At 38.9% G+C, this 27,320-nt stretch overlaps 1 protein-coding gene across 1 annotated transcript in view; it reads right to left on the reverse strand.

Moving 5' to 3' along the window:
- Positions 1-18,477, reverse strand: part of FOLH1 (folate hydrolase 1) — a 57,627-nt gene extending 39,150 nt beyond the window's left edge. The window contains exons 1-4 of the mRNA XM_082628347.1: positions 18,214-18,477; positions 15,836-15,941; positions 9,945-10,131; positions 8,546-8,647 (exon numbers count right to left, since the gene is read on the reverse strand). Of these exons, the coding sequence (XP_082484473.1) occupies positions 8,546-8,647; positions 9,945-10,131; positions 15,836-15,941; positions 18,214-18,331 (513 nt within the window). The 5' untranslated portion in view covers positions 18,332-18,477. The remainder of the gene's footprint in view (positions 1-8,545; positions 8,648-9,944; positions 10,132-15,835; positions 15,942-18,213) is intronic.
- Positions 18,478-27,320: the final 8,843 nt, after the last annotated feature.

Consider the following 27,320-nt stretch of genomic DNA (forward strand, 5'->3'; position numbering starts at 1 on the left):
TCCTGTCTTACCCCTATGTTCTTCATGACATTTTTTTTTCTTAAATTCCATATATATGTGTTAGCATACAGTATTTGTCTTTCTCTTTCTGACTTACTTCACTCTGTATGACAGACTCTAGGTCTATCCACCTCATTACAAATAGCTCAATTTCATTTCTTTTTATGGCTGAGTAATATTCCATTGTATATATGTGCCACATCTTCTTTATCCATTCATCCGATGATGGACACTTAGGTTGTTTCCATCTCCGGGCTATTGTAAATAGGGCTGCTATGAACATTTTGGTACATGTCTCTTTTTGAATTATGGTTTTCTCAGGGTATATGCCCAGTAGTGGGATTGCTGGGTCATATGGTAGTTCTATTTGTAGTTTTTTAAGGAACCTCCATACCGTTCTCCATAGCGGCTGTACCAATTCACATTCCCACCAGCAGTGCAAGAGTGTTCCCTTTTTTCCACACCCTCTCCAGCATTTATTGTTTCTAGATTTTTTGATGATGGCCATTCTGACCGGTGTGAGATGATATCTCATTGTAGTTTTGATTTGCATTTCTCTAATGAGTAAAGATGTTGAGCATCCTTTCATGTGTTTGTTGGCAGTCTGTATATCTTATGTGGAGAAATGTCTATTTAGGTCTTCTGCCCATGTTTGGATTGGGTTGTTTGTTTTTTTGTTATTGAGCTGCATGAGCTGCTTATAAATTTTGGAGATTAATCCTTTGTCAGTTGCTTCATTTGCAAATATTTTCTCCCATTCTGAGGGTTGTCTTTTGGTCTTGTTTATGGTTTCCTTTGCTGTGCAAAAGCTTTGAAGTTTCATTAGGTCCCATGTGTTTATTTTTGTCTTTATTTCCATTTCTCTAGGAGGTGGGTCAAAAAGGATCTTGCTGTGATTTATGTCATAGAGTGTTCTGCCTATGTGTTCCTCTAAGAGTTTGATAGTGTCTGGCCTTACATTTAGGTCTTTAATCCATTTTGAGCTTATTTTTGTGTATTGAGTTATTTGTAGTGAGGTGGATGGACCTAGAGTCTGTCATACAGAGTGAAGTAAGTCAGAAAGAGAAAAACAAATACTGTATGCTAACACATATATATGGAATCTAAAAATTAAAACAAAAGTGGTTTTGAAGAACCTAGGGGTAGGACAGGAAAAAAGACAAAGATGTAGAGAATGTACTTGAGGACACAGGGAGGGGGAAGGGTAACCTGGGACGAAGTGAGAGAGTGGTATGGACATATATACACTACCAACCGTAAAATAGATGGCTAGTGGGAAGCAGCCATATAGCACAAGGAGATCAGCTCAGTGCTTTGTGACCACCTAGAGGGTTGGGATAGGGAAGGTGGGAGGGAGACGCAAGAGGGAGGGGATATGGGGATATATGTTTATGTATAACTGATTCACTTTGTTATAAAGCAGAAACTAACACACCATTTTAAAGCAATTATACTCCAATAAAGATGTTTTTAAAAAATCCAAAAAAATAATAATAAAAAGTAAAGGAGGTTTTCTCAGGGTATATATGCCCAGTAGTGGAATTGTTGGGTCCTATGTATGGTAGTTCTTTTTAAATTTTTTAAGGAACTTTTATACTGTTCTCCACAGTGGCTGTATCAATTTACAATCCCAGCAACAGTGCAAGAGGGTTCCCTTTCCTCCACACCCTCTCCAGCATTTATTGTTTGTAGATTTTTTGATGATGGCCATTCTGACTGGTATGAGGTGATACCAAATTGTAGTTTTGATTTGCATTTCTCTAATAATTAGTGAAGTTGGCATCCTTTCATGTGTTTGTTGGCAATCTGTATATCTTCTCTGAAGAAATGTCTGTTTAGTCTTCTGCCCATTTTTGGATTGGGGTGTTTGATTTTTGATATTGAGCTGCATGAGCTTCTTGTAACTTTTGGAGATTAATCCTTTGTCAGTTGCTTCATTTGCAAATATTTTCTCCCATTCTGAGGGTTGTCTTTTTGTCTTGTTTATGGTTTCCTTGCTGTGCAAAATCTTTAAGCTTCATTAGGTCCCATTTGTTTATTTTTGTTTTTATTTCTCTTTCTCTAGGAGGTGCGTCAAAAGGGATCTTGCTGTGATTTATGTCATAGAGTATTCTGACTATGTTTTCCTCTGAGTTAGATAGTGTCTGGCCTTACATTTAGTTGTTTAATCTATTTTGAGGGGTTTTTTTTTGTGTGTGTATGGTGTTAGGGAGTGTTCTAATTTCATTCTTTTACATGTAGCTGTCCAGTTTTCCCAGCACCACTTATTGAAGAGGCTGTCTTTTCTCCACTGTATATTCTTGCCTCCTTTATCAAAGATAAGGTGTCCATATGTGCGTGGGTTTATCTCTGGGTTTTCTATCCTGTTCCATTGATCTGTATTTCTGTTTTTGACACACAGGATTCTTGGTGGCTGCAGTAGCAGCCTTAGCGTTTCATGCCCGTCTCTCGTGTCCTACCTAGGCTTACGCCCGTTTCTGGAGCTCATTTAGGCAGTGCTCTGAATCCCCTCTCCTCGCACACCCTGAGGTCTTTTGACTCAGGCAGTTCCAAACATTTTCCTGGACTCCCTCCCAGCTAGCTGTGGCACATTAGCCCCCTTCAGGTTGTGTTCATGCAGCAAACTGTCGTCCTCTCCCTGGGGTCTGACCTCCGAAGCCCGAGCCTCAGCTCCCAGCCCCACCTGCCCTGGCGGGTGAGCAGACAAGCCTCTCGGGCTGGTTGAGGGCTGGTCGGCACCGATCCTCTGTTCGGGAATCTCTCCCCTTTGCCCCCTGTAGCTCTGTTGCTGCTCTCTCCTTCGTGGCTCCGAAGCTTCCCGCCCCCCGCCCACCCCCCTGTCTCCACCAGTGAAGGGGCTTCCTAGTGTGTGGAAACTTTTCCTCCTTCACAGCTCCCTCCCACTGGTGCAGGTCCCGTCCCTATTCTTTTGTCTCTGTTTTTTCTTTTTTCTTTTGCCCTACCCAGGTACGTGGGGAGTTTCTTGCCTTTTGGGAGGTCTGAGGTCTTCTGCCAGCGTTCAGTGGGTATTCTGTAGGAGTTGTTGCATGTGTAGATGTATTTCTGATGTATTTGTGGAGAGGAAGGTGATCTCCGCATGTTACTCCTCCACCATCTTGAAGGTCCTCCCCCCTCCTTTATTTTTAAGTTGGCATCTGAAATTTTTTGTCATGTCTTTAAGTTGTGGCGAACAATGCAATTCCTAGCACATTATAAATATTAACATTTTTAGAAGCAGTTTTACCTCACTTTTTATTTATATCCAAAGGAATTTAAATATTGTGATGATTTATTATTCAATATCATCCATTTTAAAATCACACTCTTCAGTCAGAATTTTATCATCACTTTTTCTTCTTGAACTTGTATTTGCCCCTTTCCCTAAAGCATTTTACTCTAAAGTAAAATGTATTTGTGCTGGACACCAGTGCGTTGGTGTCCAGATTCCCCCACTGAGGATGTTCTTGCTCCTGCTGCAGGGAAGGAACTCTGCAGGCAGCCTTCAGGAGTCAGTCCCTTGCTTACGATCAGCTACAGCAGCCACCTTGTTCAAGGTCATGCCCCTTCTTAGGATGCACATGTTCAATGACTGATCGATGTGGGAATATGAATACCTGGACATCTTTGTCCAGCCCAGGACAATCCTGAAAGGCTATTCTGACTCCAGAGCTGCCCATTGGGTCAGCTGAGGCTGTCTTTGAGCTAGCATTGAGGTGCAGCTTCTCCCTCTTCCTATTCCAGCTTCCTTCTCCTCCCTGCCACAGATATTGATCCCAAGAGAACACTCCTTAATAACCGTCTAGCATGCTAAATTCGATTTCAGTTTCTGTTATCTAGATTCTGGGTATGTTTGCAAGTCTTTTATTAATCACTGCCAAACTTGCCTTGATTAAGAATGTGTGTGTGTGTGTGTGTGTAGTGCTTAAAAATATTTATTTCCTATGACAAGCTGTACATGTTAAGAAAATTCTTCAAGAGTAATTTACTATTATAATTATTAGTAATATCAATTGAGTCTAACAACATCATTACAAAGTTTTATAAATAATACCTAAGCATAAAATTTTACTTGAAATACAACTTTTAGTGCTATGGGATGTTAAAACATTAGGTCATGGATCTATGGATGAATAAATTATTTCCAGAATGAGTCAGGACTCACTCTCAGTTCTATTTACATTCCTTGTTTTTAGACAAGTTCTGAGAAACCTCGGGATGGGGATGAAAAAAAATTGGAATTTTCCCTATATTATTTAAACTCTTTCCAAGTTACAACTCCTAAATCTCACACTGATCTATTATCCAAGTTAATTCTAATGATACCAGCTGGAAACTCAATTAGGCTCATCTTTAATTTTGTTCAACTATAAACCATTTGACTTGCCAAATCTTTGTTACCCAGCTATTAGAATCTTTCACTATTGTCTCTTTGTTTGGAGCCCCAGAGATTTTTTTTACTACTCAGAGATATTCTTCATCTTGTTTTAGGATGAATGAGTGATGTCTCTCATTCATAAAATATGAGAAAAATAACTGTAAATAGGGAGGTGGAGACAGAGTACCAGTGGGACCTCACCACGGGCTAGTTCTCAATTCCATGAAAGAGTCCACTGAGAAACTGATGATGCAACTGATTTATTTAAAACGATCCTATGTCTGCCTTTGGAAAGTCTTCACATACCCTAGAGTTTGAAGTCCCTGTCCTACATAATTTCTAATATCCTATCATTTTATTTTGGTTATTGTTTTCCTCTTTAACTACATCTCATAACATGTGCACCAAAAATTTATAACATATGGACATAAGGTTGTTTCCAAGCTGATTGTAGGATTCATTCCACAAACTTTTTGAAGGCATATCATTCTAGGAATTAGGGATACAGCAAATCCCTGTCCTTGAAGAAACTTACATTCATGTGGAAAACAGAGAGATAAGATAATAAACAATAAAATTAATAACTAAGTAAATTGTATATTATATTAAAAGATGATGAGTTCTGTAGAAAAATTCAAAACAAAAGTTTAAATACAGTAGGCAAACAGAGAACTTGTACTGTACTCAGTTGGGTGCAATTTTCAAAAAAGGGAGAAAGTCTACTGGGAAGGTGACATCTGAATCTTTGCTTCAGTAACAGGATTAGTTTTAGCTATTACTTTTCCTCCTAAGACCAATGCAATATTAATGCACTATTGATGATAGCACTGTATGTCTGATTTATAACTGTTAGTCTTCTCTGGAGCTCACTCTTATACTACTGTGAATACAAAGCCATTAACCAATTTGGTTTCAGTGAATTTTGTTTTAGTGTAAATGTTCTACTTGAAATTTATTCATATTTAATATCACCAACTTTGAGAAGACTAACTACTTCTTTAAATGTCTGTAAATTGTGGCTATCTTTTAATAAATCTGCACTCCTGACAAAGCAAATTATGATGGAGAAGGGATTGGAGAAGATATTAGTTTGAAAATGACAGTAAACTTTGAAAATGAAAACAAGTGTGGACAGATAGGCCCTCTCGGCACTTCACAAATGCAAGTTGTCACTGCTAGTTAGAAAAAAATCTTTATTTTCAGACAATGACCTTCTTGTAAAATTTAAACTGTACCATTGTTCTATAACTGGGAATAAATACAATCTTGCACTGTTAGCCTACAATTTTCCATTTCTTTTAAACTTCCATCTTCCTGCTCTTGTTAATAGAGACAGAATTGGGACGTGAGACCACTGGTTCTCAAACCTTGGTTCTTGAACCAACAGAATCAACAATATCTAGGAACTTGCTGGAAACAAACTCTCAGGCTTCATCCAAGACATACTGAAACTCAGATGATGGGAATCAGAATCTGTGTTTTATATGATTGCTTATAATTTCCTTTGCTGTGCAAAAGCTTTTAAGTTTCATTAGGTCCCATTTGTTTATTTTTGTCTTTATATCCATTTCTCTAGGATGTGCGTGAAAAAGGATCTTGCTGTGATTTATGTCATAGAGTGTTCTGCCTATGTAAGGTGCAAGAGGGAGGGGATATGGGGATATATGTATATATATATAGCTGATTCACTTTATTATACAGCAGAAACTAACACAAACTTGTAAAGCAATTATACTTCAATAAAGTTGTTAAAAATAATGAATGAGGAAATTAATAAAGACCCAAAATGTGAAAACATAAAGAGAACACTGGACAATATCACAGTTAAAGAATCCTTTTCAGTAAAAAGCAACATAAATAACATGAACAAATATGGGTGAAAAATTAGGAGAAGCTGTTTGCAATATCTAAACCAATAGGAGATGAATAACTAAAATATTTAAGAAACCTCTGAAGTTAATAAGAAAAAGGCCAGAAACTCAACAGGAAAAGAAGGCTATAATTAATCATTTCACAGAGCAAAAACACAGCATAGCTAATAAATATATTTGGAGATATACAATCTTATTTGTAATTAAAAAATGTGAATCAAAATAAATTAAAACAACAACAAAACAATTAGATGGGCAAAATTTAGAAAGTTACATAACTTCAGCCATTGATGAAAATGTGAGGAAAAAGGAACATTCATACAGTATTGGAGGGAGCAGTAAACTGCTACAGTCTGGACAGTATGAAATGAAGTATTCCCTACAAACCAGCAATCCCATACCTGGTTTAGTTTACACAGAGAGCCCATATATGAGCATATTCACTCCAACACTGTTTGTGGTCATTTAAATTTAGAGGCAAACCACGTGTTTGCCACTAAGAGACTGGATAAGTTACATGTGGTGTGCATGATAACATGAGATAACATGCAACAGTGAAAAGTAACAAACTACTCTGACATAAAGCAATAGATTTAAAAAAAAAAGTTGATTGAAAAGCAGTAAGAGACCAAGTAAGACCTAAGATATAATATTATTTGCGTACGTTTAAAATACACCAATTGCAAAATTAAGGCCATGTTTTTGTAAGAATACATACATTGCTAAAAGTATAAATACATTAGAGTCAATGGCAGGGTGTAGTGGAGTGGAGAAGAGGAATGAGATTGAAAATAGGAATGAGAGATGAAAGGAAAGAAATTAAATTAGGGATCTTACATGGACCCATGATGGTAATATGCCTTACCTTGAGAAATAAGTCTAGGTCACCTCAGGACACTTGAGTTCTAAAATATACTATCTCTTCATTCCCAATTTTTATATACCTTATTTCTATGTCACGTCAATTATGAAATAATTATAGTGATTATAAGCATTCTATTTATGTGCAAATATTTAGGGAGAATTTTTCTAATACTGTTCCCTTAACCATGATGTTAACTACTCATTTGAAGTAAATTTCATACAACCAATAGAAAATATTCTATTCTAAGTTTGTGAGAGTTTTTAAATTATAAGTTAATCAAATATTCAAAACATTAGAAAATAATAAAAATAGTGTGTTTTTTAACTTTACTTATTAAAAAACATGACGTTGTCTAATATTAAATCATCCTTATGTTCTTGCAATAAATCTTAACTAATTGGTGAAGACAGAGCTTTAAATGTCAATTCAATTCTAAATGTAAATTTTTTACTTAGGATGTTTCTGATGATAATCAAGCCCTTATCTCCCTATTGAGTGATACTTCAATATGCCCAACTGTCTATTAGCAACTTCTTGGAATATATCCTAGAGACCTCAAACTCAATATGTCCAAAACTGAATCTACTTAATGTTAAATATTATGGTAGGAGACATAACATTTTAAAAGATATTAATAAACTATATTCAACTCTTTCAAATTTAACTTTCTTATAAAAAAACAAAGTACTATGCAAGAATCTGGGGATTTATTGTAAAATCTCAGATGATATTTATACACACTGCTTTATTGAGTAAACTACGTTACATTTTCTAAGATGGACATTCATACTCTTCACTTGAAAATGGCAACAATTTCAAATTCTCATTCAAGTTCTTTGAAAATTAATCCAACTTATACAGTGGTAGTAAGATATGTAGTATTTTCATACAATAGAAATTACTTGGCAATAAAAAGGAACAATCTACTGATAAATGCAAAACATGTGAATTTCACAGACCCTATGCTTAGTGAAAGAAAATAGACACAAATGATTACATGCTTATCAATTCTATCTATATGAATTTCTAGTACGGGCAAAACTAATCAAAGGTGGCAAAAAAAAAAATCAGAAGAATGATTGCCTTGAGAGTGTGTGGAGTTGATTGAGAAGGGGCTTAAAAGTACTTTCTGAAGTGATAGTAGTATTCTACATGTTGATGAGGTTTGAATTACACATGTGTATGCATTTGTCAAAAGTCAATAAATGTACATTTTGGATTTCTCCATCTCAGTGTAGTAAATTTTATCTTAAAAAACACTATGAACACAAAATAGTATGTATTCCTTTTTATTACTAAGAAATTCTATTTCTTAAATGTAAAAAAAGTTGAATTTGGATTACATCAAAAACCTCCTTAATACCCCTTTAATTATTTCCTGTATGTATAAGGAAGTTCTCTTTGTTATTTTTATTTTATTGCATGCATTTTTACCTCTGGCATTCCTTGTGGAGAAAAGGCACTAAAAGGTGGAACAACATCTGAAACATTTTCATATCCTGGAGGAGGTGGTTCAAATAATGATGTGTTGAAAATCTAGAGAAACAAAATATAATAATCAGAGGCAAATCAGGTAAAGTTTGATTACTACAACCAAACAAGGAAATGTGTAGTATCTCTTTCTGTCAGTAGATGGTTAATGAAGCCTTTGATATTTTAAAGATACAGATCAAAGAGCCTGCACTGTGCTAGAGGCTATGAGGATTTCATGAGATGAATAAACTTAGAGACGCTTAGAGGATGTATAAGCACTAGTTTTTGATTTAGAAGGAAAACTTTAATTCCCAAATAAAAATAACAGCATACAATATTCTTAGTCACTTATAAAAATGCTAAGATAATTACTTGGGAGCAAATTAAATGTTAAATTCACTTTGAACCAAATATAATATAATCTTTTAAGTGTATCACTGACATTGTTAAGTAAGAATCAATTTTTTTTTTTTTAGGTTCCAAACCACTACCTTTAAAAGACAGCTCCAAGCTACAGGAAGAAGAAGCTGACAGAATTCCAAAGGGAAATAAAAATAATCCACCACTATAGTTGAGATAATCTAACATTCCTTTCCCAGCAATTAATAAAGATTGCAGACAAAATAAGAATACATCAAGGATAAAGGTGATTTTAGCCAAACAATTAACAAACTTGAACTACTGAACAAATATAAGATCATTAAACTCAACAACTGAATACATTTTTTTTCAAATAAACACAGAACATTTATAAAAATTGACCACATAATAGGCTATAAAGGAAGCCTCAACAATTGCCAACTACAAACCACATTATCTGATCACAATGTAGTTAATTTAGAAAATCAGATCAAACCGATAGTGGAATAACTTTTAAATTTGGAATTTAAAAAATACCCTTAAATAGCTCCAAGGCTCAAAGATGAAAACATAGAAATTAGAAAATATTGAGATATTAATGATAACTAAAACACTTCTTCAAACTTGTGAGATCTAGTTGAAGTGGCTCTTAGAAGGAAATTTATGGTTTTAAATACTCATATTAGAAAAGAAGAAAGGTTGAACATCAATAAATTAAGTATTCAACTGAAAATGTTACAAAGAACAGCAAAATAAACACCAGGAAGGTAAAAGAGGAAATTATATTAAGTAAGAACAGAATTAATGAAACATAAAACATATATACAAGAAATGATTGCCAAAGCTGAAGGTTTATTCTTTGAAAATATCCAAAGGAATTTGGATTGCACAAGTGTCAATATTGATTTCTATCAGTATTTGGAGATGGTATAGGGCATTCTTTCACATAAGGTATTTCAAAAGAGTAGACCAGGAAGGCTTATTTTTTCTTTCTTTTTACCTCATTTCCATCTTCATCAATTATTGAGATGTAGTTGGGATGAGTTTTATTTGGATAGGACAACAGGACATCATAATGGGTTAACTCAACAGAATCCAGGCCAAATTCTTTCCACTGAGATTGAATTTGCTTTGCAAGCTGAAAGTTTTGTTCTGTTCCAGCTAAATGTGGTATCCGTGTAAAATTACTGTTGAACAAAAATTGAAAGCGGTTAGAAATTTTTAGTCAGCCTTTATCTTAAATCAACAACCAAATAAGGCTGATTTACATTAAAAAATACTTTGAGATGTTATACATTAAAAAGCAAAGTGGCACTATTATTGCATCAAATAGATTTTCAAGTGTGTTTTGAAATTTTCATGCTCTAATTTATACTCATTCAAGAGAAAAATTAGAAAAACTGATCTTTGTAGAGAATTGTTACACGTAATCCTGTAGATGTATCTCTATATATCAGATGAGGAAAGTGTTATATTCTTTCTTAAGAAAGAATGCATCTTTGAACTTTCATGGAATTATCTGTTTACTTCACCTTGTAAAATATAATTGGAAGATAAAAATATTTTCATCCAAAGATCAAGCTGTGACATGCCAAGAACTACTGATAATTACATTTATTTTTAAATACTGAAAGTTATAGCCAAGTGAGAAACCTTTTCATTAGCAACCATTTTAAAGTGTCTTCTTTAAAGAGTAATCTGAACATACTTACACAAGCTCAAACTGAATCTTTTGTACTCCATTCACCATATATAATAATTAAGTAAGTATAATACTTAAAATCAACGATGAGAATTAGTCTGACCACAAATATCTTTAACAAATAAACTATGTGGCTAAATTTTAGCTACCACAAATACTTTCATGAATAGATTAATTTCTCATTTAATATGTCCAGATACTGGTGCTTTTGTTTTAAATTTCTCTCTCTTGAAAATTTGTTGTTTCCCTGAAGATTCAGTTCATTGGTATTTTCAAACCCCTTCAAGAAAAAACAAATCCCATATGACAAAGCATCATGTATCATGATAAGACAGTGATCTATTTCTAGCTCATGAACTTCTTGAACTTCATGAATTTCTGGTTCTAAATATGTAGATTTTTCTAAACTCAACACATTTCCATCCTGATGGCGATTTAAAAAAATCTAATAGCCAACATGGCTATGATGATCCCAATTTCAAATGTTTGATTCTATTGTGTATCTTTAAAAAAAAAGGAGGAGGGGGATTCTGGTGATTAATTTTATAATTATATTAAAATCATTTAAATTGTATTTACAAAAATAGTATTAAAATTCTCATTCAATAATTTTTTTTTTTTTTGCGGTATATGGGCCTCTCACTGTTGTGGTCTCTCCTGCTGTGGAGCAGAGGCTCTGGATGCGCAGGCTCAGCGGCCATGGCTCACGGGCCCAGCTGCTCCGCGGCATGTGGGATCCTCCTGGACCGGGGCACGAACCCATGTCCCCTGCATCAGCAGGCGGACTCTCAACCACTGCACCACTAGGGAAGCCCTCATTCAATAAATTTTTAGGGGCTTAAAACCTTACATGGTATTTCTAATGTGTATTTACAAAATAAAGTAATGAAAAGAACACAATTTTAAGAGCCAGCTGAGGAGTCTGTATATCCCTTCATCAATGGATACCTGCAAAGAAAACAGAAAATAGCCAACAAGTTGCTATTTTCTTCCATATTACACAAATCCAAACTGTAACATAACTAGATGCAGATTATGCATATTTCCTGAAGTCACAGCTATAACTCTATTCTTACATGAGTGAAGAATTGTTATGGGAGTCTTGAACCTGCTCATACACACACAGAGGAGATCACTATTAGACTTTATTATTGAAACTGAGTCCCCCTAAAACTGAGCTCCCATGCCAAGTTTATGATTAACGTCTCTAACCAAAGCTTTATTCTCTTTCTCATTCTGCCCCTGTTCCTCTCAGGATTAAGAAGTATCAGAGAAAAGCAGTGACTGAAACCAAGCAGTACCCTGCAGGCCCCTCCCAGGTACAAGAGCCCCTCAGTGTCCCCCATTTCTTTTTTGTAGTAAAAGGCTTTAGTCTTCTAGGCCTTCCATGGGTTCCAAAGAGCAGACTCAAGCAGTTACTAATTAGGGAAGTGAGGGAATAGAGAAACAAAGGAAAAGCAGTCAAGCAAGAAAGTAATGATAGCTTAGACAGCATAACAACCTGATGCATATCTTTGGGCTGTTCTGCAGAAACTAAGAACCCCACCCAGGTGGAGGATTATGACTACATGCTGACCACAATCACACAGACCCTAGACTAGTTGGAACCAGAAGGATGTTGATTCAGATTTCCAAAACATCACCCTGTTACCTCACCACCAACCAATCAGAAGAAAGTCCATGAGCTGCAACCCTCACCTCAAATGTTGCCTTTAAAGACCCTCCCCTTGGGTGGGATGGGGAGGGTGGGAGGGAGGGAGATGCATGAGGGAAGGGATGTGGGAACAGATGTATATGTATGACTGATTCACTTTGTTATAAAGCAGAAACTAATAAAAAAAAAACCCTCCCCTTTAGATAGCTAGGAAGGAGTAGCGTAGCACAGGGAGATCAGCTCGGTGCTTTGTGACCAGCTAGAAGGGTGGGATAGGGAGGGTGGGATGGAGGGAGACTCAAGAGGGAAGAGATATGGGGATATATGTATATGTATAAATGATTCACTTCGTTATAAAGCAGATACTAATACACCATTGTAAAGCAATTATACTCCAATAAAAATGTTAAGGGCTTCCCTGGTGGCACAGTGGTTGAGGGTCTGCCTGCTGATGTGGGGACACGGGTTCGTGCCCCGGTCTGGGAGGATCCTGCATGCCATGGAGCGGCTAGGCCCGTGGGCCATGGCCACTGGGCCTGCGCATCCAGAGCCTGTGCTCCACATTGGGAGAGGCCACAACAGTGAGAGGCCCGCGTACCACCAAAAAAAATAATAATAAAAATAAAAAAAATAAAGGAGAGGAGTTATATATAATGCTTAAAAAAAAAAAAAAAAAAAAAACCCTCCCCTGAAAGCCAGCTGGGATTTCTGGTCTTTTGAGCATAAGCTGTCTGTTCTCCCTATTTGACACCCTACAGTAAATGCTGGACTCCTTCACCTCAACCTGGTGTCAGTAGACTGGCTTTGCTGCACAGCAGGCTAGTAGACCCAAGTTTGGTTCGGTAACATTATGAGTGAAATTCCTGATATAAGTTTTGTCATTACCCACCAAGATGCAATGGTGTTCTATGATCAGGTTTAGAACCCACTCATTTGGAGCAAAGTTAATCCTGATAATGATGAGTAGGAAAAAATATTTATTTCCAAGGATAATAAATAAATCAATTGGCCACAAAATCAGTGTATTACAGGTTTTGCCACTAACTTGTTGTATAATCCTAGCCATGTCTTAAATTTCTCATCCATACATGGGGAGAATATTGCTACCTCACTAATTCACAAAGATTTGAGGCTCAATTAGACAACTACTAATAAACAGAGGTTCATTTTTTTTTGTTTTAATGAATTGAGAAGTGTGTCACACTGTCTTGATTCTATTAGAATATCCAGTTATTTTCTAATAAGAAGAATAATTTATGAATTATCCAAAATAGCCAACAACATGCATTAACAACAACAACAAAAAAATAGGCTCATATATCTCTGTCTGGCTAGAAAAGTTCATATATGTTCCAAGTATCATTATGTTATCTCAATTAATAAAGGGAGCTATTGGTATTCCTCTTTTCATACATTGCATCCGGTTTACAAATGCACAGTGCTTAGAGAAGTTAGATGACTTAAAGACAGCCAGTGAAAGATGGAACTGGTATTCAAATGTAGATCAGTGAAAGCTAAGACACTCTTCTGAAATAATCTTGTCTTTCAGAACAGGGTGGAGAAGGAAATTCCCTCTAAAGACATGCAAAATAGAGAACAGATCTGAGAATTTAACTAGATGTTACAAAACAAAAGGGAAAACATAGGACAACCTTGAACCCCAAGGGAGACTGAAAAGGCAGCCCCTACTTAACCCCCTACCCCAGCCACTATTGAGAGTCAGGTGACTTAGAAGTAGTAGAGGGCTTCCCTGGTGGCTCAGTGGTTGAGAGTCCGCCTGCTGATGCAGGGGACACGGGTTCGTGCCCCGGTCCGGGAGGATCCCACATGCCATGGAGTGGCTGGGCCCGTGAGCCATGGCCGCTGAGCCTGTGCGTCCTGAGCCTGTGCTCCGCAACGGGAGAGGCCACAACAGTGAGAGGCCCGCATACCGGCAGAAAGAAAAAAAACAAAGTAGTAGAGAATTTTTAGTAGTAAAGCAAAGGATTAGAAAGGGGAACAAGACAGAGGATCTGAGGCTTTAATGACCCCTAACCTAAGGGTCTAAATAGACTGAAAGCACTCTGATGGATAAATGACAAATTGGAATTCTGGAGAGTCCAGGAGGCTTCTGGAGGTTCTGTGGTCCTTGGAGGGGTGAGTGGGGGGTTCTGTTAATCTCTTTCTTTTGTCTGTTAATGATGAAAATTCTTGAGTTCTAAACAGTTAGAAGAGCTTGGTCAAGGCCACAGAGAATAGTCAAGAAGCTGACGGCCCAGAAAGTGAGCTACAGGAAGGCATTCATTTTATTTCTTTGCTGGTCACTCCATCTCACAGGTTAGAAAAGGAAAAATGAAGCAGAGGCAGCACCCCTGTCTAGGAGTGAAGATTATATCTTGCCAGACTTCCACTTTTATTATACCTATTATACATAATTATAGTAAAAGTAGTGCAAGAGGCAGAAGGATTTCCACAAGATTTAAGCTTCTGGATCTCTCACTTGAAATGGCCCTTCCAAAGACTTGATAGGTGCCCTAGCAAATTTTATTCATGGTTTTAATTCTATCGTAATTAAATAGACATATGTGTTTGTATGATTATGTGTATGTACATCTATACACATATATACTTACTTGACTGTTTTTACATAAAATTATAACTTGTATTCACTAAGGAGTCCTTTAATCGTTATCAGGACTTCAAGTATGTCACTTTGAAAAAGCTAAGTATTCCAATCAATTATTCAATAAAAGTGTTTTATTTTTAGTTGCCTTGCAAATACTGTTTAAATTTACTCATTTACCTCTTTTTCCCTACACCAGGGATAGCTATTTCAGGAAATAGGGAGCTGGTTTTTACACTAGGTCGCCAATATGCTCTCTAATTTCATGCTCATCAGAATAATCACTATCCCATTTTACAGAGGTGAAAATGATGGCTCAGGAAGGTTAAGTATTCACTCAAAGTTACTTTAATATCAGTGGGCGTAGATGGAATTTAAACTCGTGTATGTCTGACTTCGAAGTCCAAAATTTATTCTTTTGACTAAAATACACTATCTTCCTCTGAAACAGGAGTCAGCAAACTATGTTTCACTGACCAAATCCAGCTCACTTCCTTTCTTTGTATAGTCCACAAGCTAAAAATGGTTATCACATTTTAAATAGGTGAGAAACATCAAGAGGAATAATATTTTGTGACATATCATGTATATGAAATTTAAATTTCAGTGCCTACAAATAAAGTTGTATTGAAACTGTCACACTTATTCAATTACGTATTTACTATCACTTTTTTGGTGCTACAATAGCAGAGCTGAGTAGTTGGGACAGAGATCAGCTGGCCTACAAAAGCCGGACCTTTACAGGAAAAGTTTGCTGACACCTGCTTTAAAACATCTATCATGATAAAGTTCAGCTAAAGGTACAATCCTCTCCAGATGAAACATGATACAAGATCTTAAGTAATAAAACCTTTTTAAAAACTCAGTTTCTGTTTATGAAATATTGGATCAAGACTTCTAAACAGAATAATAAACTTTTAAGTATATGCTTACTACAAGAACGTCTTGATGTTCTCTGCTTTCAACTCATCCAAAAATACTTTCTTCACATTATGCTGTGGAATGTTAGTAGCTTCACTGGAGGATTTTATAAACCATCCTGTAAAATACAAACAAATATAGGAATGAGATATGAGCTTATAGACAGGGCCTATTTTTCCTTATTATTGTATTATCATATATAAAACATAAATTATCAATGACCTCTGGCATTAACTGAGATTTTCTGAAGTTTCATTGCTCTTGCCTACTTCCATTGGAAAAAAAATCATGCAGACAGACTTAATTACAAATCAGTTGCAACATATTTTTTAATCTAATTTCAATAAGTATTGCTGTTATTCTAAGAAATGTTTTATGAAATTAGCGCTAAAATTGAAGATGGTTCAACTGATGGGAAAAATGAAGGCAAAAAGGAGATTCACCTTCTTTCTCCTTAAACCTTCTATCCCCGGTGATGACGCCTCTGCTGACCCAGAATAAGCATTTAGTAAATGTTTGTAAGGAATTAATTATGAGTATATTTCAAGTACATAAATTATTTCAAAGAGTTGAAGGCAATTCAGACTTGTAATTTGTTCTGGTTCTGAAACTAAAGCAAAATATGCTTAAATATTTTGTGCTTGCAGTTGAAGTAGGCTTCAAAAGTTCAACTTCAGAGAGTTACAGTGAAACTCCAATTCACCCAACATCTCTGCAAGACACACAGTGAACAGAGACTAGAGGCAATGGGTAGCCAGATCGTGTAGAGCCATTAGCCCTGGTAGTTGGCTTCGTGACATAGTTTATTTAGATAAGTGATATGATTTGTGCATAAAATGGTTACCAAAATCACCCAGCTAGCTTTCATGGAGCTTTCCAGTTATTAATCACATACACGTTACACACATGCATATATACATGCGTATTGAAATAAATGGTTGGCAGCAAATGGAAATACAGTTTCACCAATATGTAAAATAAAGGGACTTGGATCAGACTGTAGGATAAGGGCACTCGGAGGATGAAATGTTTGAATCGAGATCTAAAAAATGAGCTGGATAAAGAGGACAGAGGCCTGTGGGAGGGAGGGAGCAGAGAATCCTAGGAAAAAGTTAACAAACATTAATAAAGAACCCACAGCCATTGAGCAGTGAATATAAGGATGGGGCTGAGGGCAATACTGGGATGAATAAAATGCTTTTAAAAGATGCAGAAGATCTTAATCCTCATGCTACCCTTGCCCACGTTGTACAGCTGAGAAAATTTAAACTCGAGTTGAAGTGTGCCCTTAACGAGCACACTTATCTAAGCCCCACAATAACCCTAATATCCACATGCTAGTTACGAGCAGAGTGTGGCTCAAAGGTTACACAACAAGCAAGAAGAGGCTGAATTTGAGCCAGCTTAGTTGGTCTATGCCCTGGTCTTCTAAATCCCAGAAAGGGGACCCAGAATTCAGAGTAGGACCGAACTACCAGGCTATACCTTAACGCTAGTCCTGTGCATTAATGTCCGGTTAGAAGCATCTCCTCACCAGGAAAGAATTTTTAAAAAGTGACAATACCCCAATACTGTGCCAGTAGCTTTAGATGCTATTTCGTTTACGATTCCCACTAAGTTACAGAATTTATAGTATTCTTATAAAGGTTGACAAACTGTGGCTCAGAGAGACTCAGTAACTCGCTCAAGGCCAGAGAAGTTGCAGAGTTAAAATTAGAATTTAAAAGAGTCTCAGCGAATCTGTGCTGCCCCCTGGTTATCATGGAGAGTTGGGTTAAGTCTGCAAATCGGTACACAGGGGAAAACGCTAAAGAACTGCTATTAAGGATCTGTTCAGAGCACTGACAATGTCAGCCAGTTAGCTCCTGAATGTTCCTCTTTATTTACTCCCAAGGACGAAAGAATGAGAGGATAGGGCTCCCACGCAGCAATGCCCTGAGTTCTACCTACTGTATACACGAAGCAGTTCCAGGCACAGGCACTAGATAAAGACCCCAAACAGGTAAGAGTCGTTTCTTGCAAAGCTCCTTGGACGACCTAGCAAATGCCCCCAGAGATCCGGCGCTCCTGCTAAAACGTACCGATTCCTCGCAGGGCCTCAGCAATCGGAACTTTCTCAAGTTCAGTTTGAGTCTCTCCGTTCTACTTCTTACCCTGGCTGACTGTCCTACAGTATCCCGTCCAGAACCCAACTGTGCACCGCCCCCAGCAACTCCCAGCTAACTCGCGGTTGCTCGTCCCCACGTTGCCCCAACCCGATCTCCGCCCCCCACCCCCCCGGGAGACCGGGAGACCAGCAGCTGGCCCCACGCGGCAGCTGGCCCGGGAGTCCCGCGAACCGCCGAACAGCCGGGTAGGCTCGGGGCTGTGCGTGGCGAGGGCCCCCGTACCGAAGAGGAAGCCGAGGACGAAGAGGCAGGCGGCCAGCACCAGGGCCCCAGCGCACAGCCAGCGCGGGCGGCGCCAGGCGACAAAGGTCGAGTCGGTTTCGTGCAGGGGATTCCACATCTTAACGTGTGGCCGGCGGGGCCTCCGGGGACCGGTGCCTCTGCGGTGGCCCCCCTGCTGCCTTGCGGGCGGCGGGGCAAAGGCTTCCTCCTTCGAGGGCCGCTCTTAGCAGTTCTGCAGCCTAGAGTCCACTCCCAGCCCAGACCACTCGCACTCCCAGGGCACTCCCAGTTTCTCCGCCCCTGAAAGTATTTCTAGTTTACTCTCAACCAATCCCGGAGAGCAAGAGGCAGCATCAGTCCCCAGAAGAAGAAAACCCGGCCCCTTCGGAGAGGTGCTTAAAAAAAAAGTTTACCTTGAAAATTGCCCGGTTTTTTATATTTGTTTGTGGCGGTATGTGGGCCTCTCCCGTTGCGGAGCACAGGCTTCGGACGCGCAGGCTCCACGGGCATGGCTCACGGGCATGGCTCACGGGCATGGCTCACGGGCATGGCTCACGGGCCCAGCCGGTCCGCGGCACGTGGGATCTTCCCGAACCGGGGCACGAACCCGTGTCCCCTGAATCGGCAGGCGGGCTCTCAACCACTGCGCCACCAGGGAAGCCCTAGCTTTTCTTTTAAAATAAAAGGAAAAGAAGGAAGAAAGTGAAGGAGGAAGCAAAGAACAAACTCTTCTCCTTTCTCCACTTCCAGACCACAATCCAATTCACAAAACGAACACTAAGTTTCCCGTAATTCAATAGAACGATCCTCTTTTGTCTGTCTAGGAAAATATATGTTCCAGGCAAGCTGGTAGACTAAACTATTTCTCAAGAACTTTTTTTCAGATCCGAAGTCCTATTAAATACTATTATAGCCCTAAAAGGGGTAAAATCAAGTAGAAAACGGTGGTGTCCAGTTCTGGCACTGCTTTGGATATTCAGGGAGTGAATTTTGGTGTCAATGCCAGTTACCACTGTGCTCTTTTTCCTAATGAAGATCATTGATACTAATCACTTATTAGGGAATTATTCCTCCCTTTACATAGCACCACCATTTTTTTTTTTAAAGTCAGACACAGCATCGTAGCTCAGTTATTTTATTTTTTTTTTAAGAAGATGCTGTGGGTAGGAGTTTTTAATTAATTAATTAACTTATTTTTGCTTTGTTGGGTCTTCGTTTCTGTGTGAGGGGTTTCTCTAGTTGTGGCGAGCAGGGGCCACTCTTCATCGCGGTGCGCGGGCCTCTCACTATCGTGGCCTCTCTTGTTGCGGAGCACAGGCTCCAGACGCGCAGGCTCAGTAGTTGTGGCTCACGGGCCTAGTTGCTCCACGGCATGTGGGACCCTCCCAGACCAGGGCTCGAACCCATGTCCCCTGCATTAGCAGGCAGACTCCCAACCACTGCGCCACCAGGGAAGCCCCAGCACCACCATTTTTAAAGAAATATTATTGGAATTTGCTGAAGGCAGAGAGTACATCTCTTTTTATGTCAGAGCTGCCCTTGGCACTCTCTTACATTGTGGGTATGAAATCAGTCTTTGTTGAATTAACCTGAAGAGTCAATCACACATAAATCTACCCCTGTTATAAATTCTTAAAAAATTATAACAATGAAATCTAAAGGAGAACAATAACGACAAGCTCTATAAAATCAATGATGTTCTTATAATCTGTAAGGGAGACTCCATGCATGGCCTCTAGCTAGGAGTGCTTTATGGAAGCATTGTATTTAAAAGAATCGTGAAGTACCAGGAGAGTTTGAACCAGGGGAGATGAGAAGAAACTTTGGGTCTGGGAGCCAGAGGGATAGTCAAGGAATGGCATATAGTTTGCTTTGGGAAAGGGAGCGAACAGGGAGAGTGAGGAGAGACGGGGCTACATCATAGAGAATGTTGGGTACTTTGATAAAGAATTTCTGAGCTAAGTGAAGAGATGTGGGAAAATTAAGATATTAACAGTGAACCAAGACAACTACTAGATGACTTAGGACAGGAAAGGAAGGAGTTTCTTAAGCCCTTTCTAACAATAGCTTATATTTATTAAATGTCTCCTAAAGTTCCTATTGTTAAATCTAACCAGGAATGGTGGAAGAATAATACTTACTGAGCACTTTCTAAATGAGCCACTTTATATACACCAACTCGTTTAATCATCGGTACCCTTCGTGGCTGATACTATCACCCTTCCCATTTTACATGTAGGAAAACTGAAATTTAATGAGATGAAATAAATCACTCAAAGTCACAAAGCTAAGACAAAATCCAAAGTGTGCCTTACGCTAAACCACTGTACTGCCTCCCTTGAGCATGGGCTGCATTTGCTAAGCTCTTTGCTTGTATTGGGAGGAGCACTGGGCTTGGAGTCAGAAGACTTGGACTTAAGCTTTGGATCTGATCCTGTCTAAGCCTTGTACCCTGGAGAGTCACCTATTCGGTTTACTTGAATGTATCTTCTCATTTGTAAAATATAGGATCATCTAATAACATTATTAAGTACCATCTGTTAATAAAGATGTTCTGAAGGTCAGATGTGAGTATAAATGAGGGAAATTATATTTATTAAATATAAGAAGGGTTTTGAACAATGTTACAACTACCTAACAATTTAATTAATACCCTTATGGTGAGCTGGGCTACATTTGAAGAAATCAGAGAACAAATGAACATCTGTGAAATCTTATTGAAAGGATTCCTTCTCTCCTCATGAAGCTTACAGTTTAGTGGGAAAAAAAACATAGCTTTTACAAGTAATTAATGATTGATTATTATGAGCACATTCTACATGACAGGCACTTGCTATATGCTTTACAGAATTATTTCATTTAATTATCAGGATTTAGCCCAAAAGAATTTGAAATCTCTAACAGGTGGTTTTGCAAGCCACACTAGATTTTTCTTTTCTTTTTTAAGATGCTCTCTCTCTCTTTCTTTAAAATTTTTTTTTATTTATTATTTTTGGCTGCATTGGGTCTTCGTTGTTGCACGTAGGCTTTCTCTAGATGCGGCGAGGAGGGGCTACTCTTCCTTGCGGTGCACAGGATTCTTACTGAGGCAAGCCACACTAGATTTTTCTGTTGCTGCTATTTCTCTTTTACAGCTGAAGAAACTAAGCTTTAATGAAGTTGATTAACACCCACCCTCCCAACCAAAAAACCTGACACATGTTTGCTTTGATAAGCATTAGATCACACTATACTTCCTTCTTCGACTATTGAGGAAAGATTGTAGATGACTCTTCATATAAGGACGTAGAAGAAGAAGAATGCCAAACCCAGTAAGATACGTTCTTATTTTTCTTGATTGTAACATTTATCATACTACATTGTAACTGTGTTTACTTGTCTATCTTCCTGGATATTGTGAATTTTTTTTTGAGGTCAAGGACTTTATTTGATACATATTTATACCCATAATTCCTGGCACAAGATAGCTAGGAATGGCTATTTGTTTCAATGAACAAACAGGTGAATGATTGAACAGAAGAACAACTTTAATGTTAGAAAGGAAAACTATTTGCTTGATAATTCACTATGTATTATGTCACCTAATGACAAATGAAAAATCTAACATCCCTACACCTTGCCTGGGTGTCTATTTGAGATTTCAAAAACATTGGCTTCATACAATACTCTCCCCAACTCTGCACCATTTACTTCCTTCACACATTCATTATGGCTCATAAACTCCCAAGGAAAAATGAATACAACATCTGTTTAATAATGCTTTATTTTTGAAAGTGTCCAAAATTGCAAATGTACTCCTCTATGTGGACATCTTATTTCCACTTTCATATGCATAACATCTTATATGGATGTATTATTTCCACTTTCATATGCGTAATTTTTTCTCTCTTTAAAGATCCTGCTTAAAAATACCTATGTTGTGAAGTCTTCTTGATATTCATAGACATTTGCTACTAATACACTGATCTCTACTTTTCCTTAATTTTGTGTCAGCCTTTTGTTACACATGTTAATCTCTTATCCCCTTTCAGATTTTAAGCTTCTTGGTGCCAGGAACCATATCATGTTCCTGTCTATTTTCCAGAGTTATCACAGTGCCTCGCATATAGAAACATCTTTTTGAATGAATGGATGACATTATGCTAAGTAAAGAAGTGATTATGAGGTATAAGAGATCATTACTGTTACTGAACAACTTTACTCAAAGGGGGAGGACCTAAACGGAAAGATAAATAAAAATACCAGAAAGCAGAGATTATGAGCCAAAAAGAACAGCAATAGCTTGTGCTCAGGAAAGCATTTTGGGTGCCTTGTTTGTACCTAGTGATTCATATTAACCTCATTAGCTTTTGTTTGAAGAACACCTTGAAATATTTCATAGTGCCATATGTCCATCCATACACAAAAAATGTGTGGCTTTACTTTGTAGGTAGGTAGATAAGGTAAAATGTGACCTGATCATCCTCTTCCTCTCCCAGTGCAGGAAATAATAGATTCAGAATAGAAATATTAAATGAAGGAAATGTAATACACTTGTATCTGCTACTAGTTATCAGCTCTTACAGAATCTCTAGACTGAAAGCTCCAAAGAGGAAGGGCTGTGCCTGACAGAGCACTTGGCACATAATATTTATATAATAAATACCTTTAAATGATTGAACAGTACAGCAACTATTAGATGATGAATAGTTATTACCTAGTTACAAAACTCTTTTAAACAATAGAACAGTATAGTACAAAATAAAACTATTTAACTTTAATTCAGTGATGAGAGAAAGCATTTTTGTCCTTTACTAATATATACTCATTTAGATATTTTATTCAGTCTGAAAAGCATTTCTTAAAATTATCAACATGGGCCAAGTACTGGGCTGGGTCACAGAAACACCAAATAATAAGATCCTTTTTTGCTTAAGCTGCGATTTCTGACTCTCTGAACTGTAAGATTTGGTAAAAGCAGCTGCTCAATAAATGTAGCTATTATGATTCCCTACCTATGACTGGCTAGAATTGAATATATATAAATCAGTACAAAATAGTTGTGCTGGCTAACCAGCCTTGGACAGAATGTGTATAATCCAACCTTGTTAGGCTGAAATGATTTAAAACAGTCTTGACCAAGAAATCTTGGAATATTGCTGTGAACTCAAGTGGGAGGAAGTTTGAGAGCTCAAACAGAACAATGTTGTCAGATTAATTTTCCAAGGTCTCTACTCTGTTTTTAATTTCCCAACTCAGAAACCTTAAGTGGAATCCAGTGCACTATATAGCGATTCTAAATTCCTTAACAAAGCACTGCAGGCTATCTAGATTTTGGATTCTTTTTGGCAACATCCTCCATTAACTTCCCTGTCGTGTACTCTAATGTAGTTTCCTTAGTCTTGCTAACCTTCAGTTTACTCATCTATAAAATAGTAATAATACAAGTTCCTGTTGCACACGGTGGTTAAAAAAGGTTAGCAGACAAGCCTGGCACTTAGATCACTGTAAGTGAATAAGAGATGCTGTCGTTATGTATTTCAAAAAATCATGTAAAATCATTATCTTATTTGATCAGATTATTTTAAGTAAACATCATATATGTACTTAGAAATCTCCTGTGTTTGGAACCAATACACTATCATTACGCTAACCTACGCTTAAGAAAAAACTATTCTTATGAGAACAGTAAAGAAATATATTCCAAAGAGTAAAATGAGATACTCTATGCATAATACTAATATTTCTTTCATAAATTGAAAGTGATTAGATCAGTCAATATGACAATAAGGACAAGAGAAATCTGTCTTTGTACAGACATGAACTAAATCAAAGAGTATTACACTCTTCTCTGGAATCTGTTTGAAAGAAAACAATTAAAATTATTTTAGTTCCTTTATCCCCAGGCTCTAATACATATTTACTTTTTAAAAATACTTTAATGTTCTAAAAAAAAAATACTTTAAATTTCCATGACAAAGGAAACCATAAACAAAACAAAAAGGCAACACACAGAATGGGAGAAAATATTTGCAAATGAAGTGATCAACAAGGGATTAATCTCCAAAATATACAAACAGCTCATGCAGCTCAATATCAAAAAGACAAACAACCTAATTAAAAATGGGCAGAAGATCTAAATAGACATTTCTCCAAAGAAGACATACAAGTCTCGCGGGGAGCGGCAGGGGCTTCAGGGAGGCTGGTTGGCGGCGGCCGCTTCGTGAGCCACGTGACAGGCTCCCTGCACTATACCTGTCAGGAAAGGATTTCCCCGTGTGACTGTAGCCCAGGCAGCGTAGATAAAGCTTACAAAGGAGAGTTGTGGAAGAGCACGGAGTGCCGCTTTCCTGATCTTCACCCTGAATTCCTTTCAGGGTGCACTGTAGGTCAGCGACTGCAGTGGCCAGTGACTCAATCCTTGCAGAACTGGATGGTGGGCAACATCCTTCATTTTACACCAGGCTCCTATGCCAGCTGCTGCTGAAGGAGATATCTTTCAGAGATATAACCCCTTTAAAAATACAAAGGCTGATCCCGGGGGAAGATGGCGGAAGAGTAAGACGCGGAGATCACCTTCCTCCCCACAGATACATCAGAAATTCATCTACACGTGGAACAACTCCTACAGAACACCTACTGAACGCTGACAGAAGACCTCAGACCCCCCAAAAGGCAAGAAACTCCCCACGTACCTGGGTAGGGCAAAAGAAAAAAGAATAAACAGAGACAAAAGGATAGGGACGGGACCTGCACCAGTGGGAGGGAGCCATGAAGGAGGAATCGTTTCCACACACTAGGAAGTCCCTTCGCGGGCGGAGACTGCGGGTGGTGGAAGGGGAAAGCTTCGGAGCCACAGAGGAGAGCACAGCAAAAGGGGTGTGGAGGGCAAAGCGGAGAGATTCCGGGACAGAGGATCGGTGCCCTCAGGCACTCACCAGCCTGAGAGGCTTGTCTGCTCACCCGCCGGGGCGGGCGGGGCTGGGAACTGAGTGAGGCTCGGGTATCGGGTTTCAGTCGGAGCGCAGGGAGAGGACTGGGGCTGGCGGCAGGAAGAGAGCCTGAAGGGGTTAGTGCACCACGGCTAACCCGGAGGGAGTCTGGGGAAAGGGTCTGGAGCTGCCGAAGAGGCAAGAGACTTTTTCTTCCCTTTTGTTTCCTGGTGCGCGAGGAGAGGGCATTAAGAGCGCTGCTTAAAGAAGCTCCAGAGACGGGCGCGAGCCGCGGCTAAAGGCGTGGACCCCGGAGACAGGCGTGGGACGCTGGGGCTGCTGCTGCTGCCGCCAAGAGGCCTGTGCGAGCGCAGGTCACTATCCACACCTCCCCTCCCAGGAGCCTGTGCAGCCTGACACTGCTGGGGTCCCGGGATCCAGGGACGGCTTCCCCGGGAGAGTGCACGGCGCGCCACGGGCTGGTGCAACGTCATGCTGGCCTCTGCCGCCGCAGGCTCGCCCCGCACTCCGTGCCCCTCCCTCCCCTCGGCCTGAGTGAGCCAGAGCCCCCGAATCAGCGGCTCCTTTAAACCCGTCCTGTCTGAGCGAAGAACAGATGCCCTCCGGCAACCTACACGCAGAGGTGGGGCCGAGTTCAAAGCTGAGACCCGGGAGCTGTGAGAATAAAGAAGAGACAGGGAAATCTCTCTGTGCAGCCTCGGAGGCAGCGGATTAAAGCTCCACAGTCCACTGGATGTGCCCTGCGTCTGTGGAATACATGAATAAACAACGAATCATCCCAAATTGGACTTTGAGAGCAAGATTTAAGACTTTTTCCCCTTTTCCTCTTTCTACAATGAATTATCCCAAATTGAGGAGGTGGACTTTGAGAGCAAGATTTACGATTTTTCCCCCGTTCTCTTTTTGTGAATGTGTACGTGTATGCTTCTGTGTGAGATTTTCTCTGGATAGCTTTGCTTCCACCAATTGTCCCAGGGTTCTATCTGTCCTTTTTTTTTAATAATTACCTTTTTATTTTAATAATGCTACTATATTTTATCATACTTTATTCTATGTTACTTTATCTTCTCTCTTTCTCTTTTTCCTACCTTCCCTTCCTCCCTCCCCCTCCTTTCTTTGTTTGTTTGTTTCTTTCTTTCATTCTTTCCTTCCCGCTCCCTTCTTTCTTTCTTCCTTCCTTCCTTTCTTTCCTTCTTTCTTTCTCTCTTTCTTTCTTCTACTAATTATTTCTTTCTACTTTTTCTCCCTTTTATTCTGAGACGGGTAGATGAAAGGCTCTTGGAGCTGCAGCCAGGAGTCAGTGCTTTGCCTCTGAAGTGGGAGAGCCAACTTCAGGACACGGGTCCACAAGAGACCTCCCAGCTCCACATAATATCAAGCGGCAAAAAATCTCCCAGAGATCTCCATCTCAACACCAGCACCCAGCTTCAGTCAATGACCAGCAAGCTACAGTGCTGGTCACCCTATGCCAAGCAATTAGCAAGACAGGAACACAACCCCACCCATTAGCAGAGAGGCTGCCTAAAAACATAATAAGGCCACAGACACCCCAAAACACACCACCAGACGGGACTTGTCCACCAGAAAGACAAGATCAAGCCTCATCCACCAGAACACAGGCACTAGTCCCCCCCACCAGGAAGCCTACACAACACACTGAAACAACCTTAGCCACTGGGGACAGACACCAAAAACAACGGGAAGTACGAATCTGCAGCCTGCAAAAAGGAGACCCCAAACACAGTAAGATAAGCAAAATGAGAAGACAGAAAAACACACAGCAGGTAAAGGAGCAAGATAAAAACCCACCAGACCTAACAAATGAAGAGGTAATAGGCAGTCTACCTGAAAAAGAATTCAGAAAAATGATAGTAAAGATGATCCAAAATCTTGGAAACAGAATAGACAAAATGCAAGAAACAGTTAACAAGGACCTAGAAGAACTAAAGATGAATCAAGCATCAATTAAAAACACAATAAATGAAATGAAAAATACTCTAGATGGGATCAATAGCAGAATAACTGGGGCAGAAGAATGGATAAGTGACGTGGAAGAGAAAATAGTGGAAATAACTGCTGCAGAGCAGAATAAAGGAAAAAGAATGAAAAGAACTGCGGACAGTCTCAGAGACCTCTGGGACAACATTAAATGCACCAACATTCAAATTATAGGGG

The sequence above is a fragment of the Mesoplodon mirus genome (genome assembly GCF_964341445.2).
Source record: "Mesoplodon mirus genome assembly, chromosome: 7".
NCBI classification, from domain to species: domain Eukaryota; kingdom Metazoa; phylum Chordata; class Mammalia; order Artiodactyla; family Ziphiidae; genus Mesoplodon; species Mesoplodon mirus.